The sequence below is a fragment of the Trachurus japonicus genome, chromosome 11, assembly GCF_045865225.1.
Source record: "Trachurus japonicus isolate A0001 chromosome 11, Traja_1.0".
In the NCBI taxonomy this organism is placed as follows: Eukaryota; Metazoa; Chordata; class Actinopteri; order Carangiformes; family Carangidae; genus Trachurus; species Trachurus japonicus.
This window is the reverse complement of record NC_140917.1, coordinates 5,914,069-5,920,068: the sequence shown is the minus strand read 5'-3', so window position 1 is coordinate 5,920,068 and position 6,000 is coordinate 5,914,069. Positions and strand designations below refer to the sequence as shown.

The window sequence follows — 6,000 nt, the reverse complement described above, 5'->3', positions numbered from 1 at the left end:
TCTTCATCATTTGAAAGAATATGTAAGTTTTACTTACGGGCTGGACGGTTTTTAGCTAAACCCAAGAGAAGAGACAAATCAGTTGTAAATGACAGGATGTGGTTAATCACCTCATCACCACTGAATATGATCCTCTCCTCTCCTCTACTCACTCACTTAGTGAGCTCATTTTTTGTACAGGAAACTGAAGCTTGTTTCAGTTTTACAATCTGGATAGAAACTTGAATTCAAAGACTAAAATCAAAACATTACAGCTGTCGGGGTTTGGCCAAGCCCTTTTCCCCTGTTTTTTCCCCTCCCTTCATGTTAGGTGTTTGTGTTGTCTTGTTTTTGCTGTCGGTCATTTCCAGGGGGGGGGGCGGGGCTACCGGTCTCCTGCACTCACTCTCCTACACACCTCCTATGCATCAGCCCAATTACCACTTATCTTCATCTCCTTGCAGTTTATAGCCTGGTATCACCTTCCACTCCCCACCAGTTCGTTGTTTCAACTCTCATGCAGTGCTCTTGGCCTCATTCTCTTGAACTCTTGTGTTTTGGTGCTCTTGTGGCTTTGACACTGTCAAACAATTTTGGATTGTTTTGAATACTGTGCCTCTGACTAACGATGTAATTTTTTGCTTCCCAGTCCTGCCATCTGCCTACCCCCTACCTCTTCCTGTCTATCTCCCCTACCTGGGCCCTCTACTACAAAGCAGGATAACTTCTGGGTTAACTCTGGGTTTTCCGTAGTACGACAACGGTTCACATCTCACTGGGATACATCTCAGTGGTAATTTATGCTGAATGGCTGGTCCGGAGCAGGTTATGTTCCAGATTGAGATCGCCAAGTATAAATGCTTCGCCTCCTGACCAATCAATTCTCTTGGGAAATGGTATTACTGTTGTTGGGTGTGTGAATATTGACCATTGAATTAGTGCAATAAAAAAAAACTCTGTGGATCATGAGAGGATCCATCTGAAGCGAGTGTTTAGGGACCATCAGAGACCCCTGGTATTTTTTGTTTTTAAATGAACATATCTAAGAGAGGTATACGTTTGATATCTATCCATATCTATATTATGAGAAATAAGTTTTCACTGACAAACTGACAAACCTCTGTAAACTGATCGAACCTTGGCCAGTGACACACCAGAGTCATGCGCTCACTGTCCCACTAACTCTCTGCATCACATAGGCCTACACACCACAGTATTAAATGTGGGCAACAGGCCAGTTTAGAGGAATACTCGCATGTGATTCCTGTCAGAGCCATCCCATAATGACGGAGCAGCGATTTTATTTCATCTTAATCTTATAAACTGAAGCATTTACACAGTCAGTAGTTCTCTGCAGCACTTCCTGCACTTTGCTGCGACTGTGTTTCTTTCTATCTGGATTTGATCTTTCAGTTCTTCATATTGCTGCAGAATTATTCTCTGCTCCTCATTAGTGAAATAATACTCCACTCTGCTGCTGCAGCTGCTGTCAGACGTGTCCATGTCTGTGATTGGTCAAATGTTGCAAACTCCATCCGTTTCATGTGAATGCGCTCATATCCAGACTGGGAAACCCTGGGTTGACTTACCGAGTTGGTATTTCACTTGCCCTGGATCCCTTTCTTTGTTTGCCATCTGTCACCTCACCATATATACTCGAGCATGCACTTTTGAAAATAAACACAACTCATTCACTAAACTGCATTGTGGGTGTAGTTTTGTCCGTTCTGGTATTAGAATCCTGACAGCAACAGTTGTTAAATCAAATCTACATACTTAACTCTCTCACCTTTCTTCTGTTTATAAACCATGAATCCAGTGACAGCGATGAGGACGAGAGCCAGAGGAACCAGTGCAGAGATGATGGGGACGGTGGTGTTACTGGGCTTCTCTGGTCAATATAAAATATCACATTTTAAGACCAGAACAGATAAACAGGTCAGAACACAAGAGTGTAGGAGCTGATGTCTGTTTACATTCATCTGGTAATTTACTGGTACAACTGGTATTGGTTTACAGGGTACAACTTCTAAGGATTGTGAAATGAGCAACACAGCTAAACATGGGGGTATTGCCCCCCAAAATGTGCCAAAATCCCTTGCATTATTATTACATTATTATTACACTATTTTTTTTCTCAGAGTTCTTCTTTCTTCTTCCTAGGAAGTCCTACTTCCCATGCACAATCAGTGAACAGTTTTGAAACTTCACCAAAATGTCGCCCCAATACTGCTGAAACTTTTGTCCACTTAAACTCATTACAAATTATGAAGTCCATCACTCTGTTATTTTCAAAATCTGTAAAACGTATTAAACCTATCCCCTCCCACAATTTTTGCTCAATTGACACCAAACTTGCTGGAGAGGATCTTCACACTGTCCTCCACAAACGATCCACACAGATTTTTGATTTATCAAAAAAATTGAGCCTACAGTGCATGAAAATGTTTGACTGTAAACAGTACTGAAAACATGTACCATCCAATTCTTGCTAAATACATTTTCAATCTGCTCTCATGGGAACAACTGCAGTCAATGTAAGAGTGGCATTTTTAAACATCACATTTTATCTTAAGATGCAAAACACTTATTGTTAAAAACAAATCACCAACATTTCCATGCTATCTAAATGCAATTAATGTAATATCAGATTTTTGTTTAGATAACTGTATTTCTGACATGTTGACAACTGCATGTTGACAACTTTGAGCTGTAAGTGCTGCCGGGTGTGTGGGAGAGGAGATGATTTGATTTTGATTTTATTTTATTAAGATCCCCATTAGCTTTTACACCTGGTAGCAGCTACTCTTCCTGGGGTCCATTAAAAACCACATAAAATAATCAAACACACACACACACACAATGAAACTAAACTTCCAAATAATATGAAAAGCTGCATAGTACAACAAAAATTATAAAGATGATAATAATAATTATTATAATAATTATTATTATTATTATTATTATTATTATAATTAGTAATAGTAAATTTCAAACACAACAATAACAAATCAATAAAACAGTAACATATCAACAACAACAAAAACAATTTTAACAATGACAAAATCTGTTATGACAAGACATAAACTCTAAAATAACCTTAGACAAACTGGAAATCAAGCAGATGTTAAAAATCCTGCCATGAGTCCAGACCTCAACCCAGTTGAACAGTTGTTGGATCAGTTGTATGTGCTCAACACAGCCAATGCTGGTTGACCTTCAAAAACTCCTGGTTGAGGAATGGGATGCCATCCCCAAGCAAAATGTGGCCTGTATGAGGAGGCGCCAATGGATTTTATGGATCTTCCACACAATACTGAGGTCCCTGATAGTGTCAAATGAATAAAGTATAAAAATTTGTCCAAGCAACTCATAACAAGAGCGAATACCAACAGTGGAAGTTTGCAGGGGGTTTTGGCACTACTAGAACAAAGACTAAAATACCCAACAAACCACAGACATGACGTCACATTCAGGAGCTGCTGATGTCTCTCTTACCCATGTTGGTCCTGATGTGAGCTTTGTCCAGTTTGGTGACGATGTCGTCCTTCACTCCAGAGAGCTGAAACACACAGTCGTACCTCCTCCAGTCTTCAGCTTTGACTGATGAGACGTCCAGGTCAACACTCATCTGGAAGGATCCATCATGGTTGGGGAGGATCTCTCCTTGGTCCACGTCCTCATGAAGCTCCTCTCCATCTTTGGTCCAGAACATCAGGGCTCTGTGAGGGTAGAAACCTGTAGCGTGGCAGCTGACTGGAGAGGAGGGAGTCTTCTGGAGGACAGACACTGAGGGACGGACTGGAGAGAGAGACATTATTCAGTCTGATTGATCGATATCAATATTGTGATCATCAAACTACAGCAGGTCATGTGACTCTACCTGTTCTCAGCAGAAAGTTCTTTCCATGGTTCAAGTACATCTTCAGCCACGTAGGACAAATCTGATTGAAGAAATAGTCATAATATGTTATTTCAACTTGCTCAGAATCCCATGTCTGTTTGGTGACGACAGCCTCTGGTTTCAGAGCCGTCCAAGTCAGAGTCTTCATGTCCAGTGACAGGAAGTCTTCCCCATCATAACCATACTGAAGAAAACCAATAACTTCTCCAGTCTCATTGTCCCATTCACATCCACTTAACCACTGTAAGATGTGGACACCTGAGACAGAGACAGAGACAGAGACAGTTAAAGGACAGATGATGTCTCCTCTGGTCAGATGATCAGTTTTAGGCCCTGTGCTGCTCAGGATTAAAAAAAGATTTTTTATCTTTATATATCTGTCGGAGCCATAAATGATTGGGTTGGATTTGTGGTTTATATTTTGGTTGGTGATGGTTTATACTATATTGTCATTAGTATTTGTGATGAATACATAGTATATGTGATTATTTTTGAACAACCACAGTGATCGTGGAGAGTTGGGTCATATTGAAGTGGGTGTTGTCTTGGTTAACTCCTGTTCACCACTGTTGAGTTCGTCACTGTATTTTCTGTCGACTGACACTCTATTTTTCATCACGGTGGTTACTTCATTCACAAGTGTGTGCATCATAAAATAATAAAGCTTTTATTTTCTACATACTATTCTTGAACCCGGCAGCAGATTCTTTAAGTAAATAGTCAGATAAAAACAAGACCCCACCTCAGACTCTCAGGGACTTTTAGTTTGTTTCCTGAGGTCTCTAAAATATCACTGATGCAACTTTACTTTCACATTTCGTAACAAACAGATGTGGAAGACTTTACTGGAATACATGAGTTTTACTTTGTAGAGTAACTGGCACTGATTCAGTTGGTTATGAGAAGCTTTGGCTGAACCTCACCCTCCTTAATGTTTACTGATGATTATGTTGAGGCTCAGTAGATGGACCACTTTAACAGCAAAACATTAAATATAACATAATACAGATTGCAGGCTACCTACCTCCACTGTGGTTAAAACACTCATTGACATGTTCAATCCTGGATCTATAGACAGGCAGAATCTCAAAACACTGTTTTTTGTACCAGTGCAGGTGCTCAAGGTTCTCATCCAGTACTTTTTTCGACCAGGTCTGTTTTGGTTCTATTGTGTTTGTGTTGGTGTCACAGTATCCTGCCTCAACGCCATCAATCAATGCAACAGCCACAAATTCAGGGAGGTTTGTGGGTCCAGAAGACAGAGTAGAGAAAATCTTCATGGTGTGTTTAACTGTGAATCAGACAAGATTTTTATTATAGCTAAATAGGAAATATACCCTCATCATATTCAGTTGAAAATCCTGTTCAACCAGATCATGCAGCAGTGTGACACAGGAGCAAAATCCAGAGCTGAGCAGAAAGTAAAGTGAAGAGTTGAATAAATAAATATGATCCTACCTGCTGATGAACTGTGACAGAGAAGAAGAAACAAAATCAACGTTTTCATTTTGTTTTGTTTTCACCACTGAGTCCTCAAGAGGAGAGGTTGAAGAGTTCTGCTTCAAAAATGGTTATTGCCCCTCTGTTTTGCAGCCAAGTTTTGCTTTCTGCGGGATGCAGTCAGCTGTGCGCGTGCACTGCTTACAAGAAAACCATTCACAACAAATGGGACATGCTGAGTCATATATAGTGAAAGCAGGCCAGCGGACTGGTAGCGATGGACAGCACGACAGGAGGAGAGAAAAAGAGGCGATGCAGCCGGTGGTTGTTGCAGAGGGATGGAGGAGAGGAGTTAAAGTGATCTAACAGAGAGAGAGAGACGCAGGCCAAACTACAAGGTACAACCATAGACTGTAAAAAAAAAAAAAAACAAGTGATAGGCTAAAGAAAATACCAAAACCTTTTGGACCCATGGTGAGGGCTGGTTCCACAGGAGGGGAACCGGGGTAGCTGAAGGTTTTACCTCCCAGACAGTTTTAAAGACACTGAAAGCCGCCAGCAAACCTTTAGCCTGGCCTATGCTGCCACCTAGAGGACGTCTCCAATAAGTTCACCATCTACTGGAGTTTCTACCGGAAAAAAACAAAACAACACTTGGTGGAAGACACAGCCTGTCC

At 40.8% G+C, this 6,000-nt stretch overlaps 1 protein-coding gene across 1 annotated transcript; it reads right to left on the bottom strand.

The window, feature by feature from the left end:
* Positions 1-1,736: 1,736 nt before the first annotated feature.
* On the bottom strand, positions 1,737-5,390 carry LOC146978029 (major histocompatibility complex class I-related protein 1-like). Its single transcript, XM_085790451.1, has 5 exons — positions 5,342-5,390; positions 4,908-5,174; positions 3,863-4,141; positions 3,478-3,780; positions 1,737-1,870 (listed from the first exon to the last, which is right to left on the bottom strand). Exons 1-5 carry the CDS (start codon positions 5,388-5,390, stop codon positions 1,737-1,739), a joined length of 1,032 nt encoding a protein of 343 aa, XP_085646577.1.
* Between the last annotated feature and the right edge of the window lie 610 nt (positions 5,391-6,000).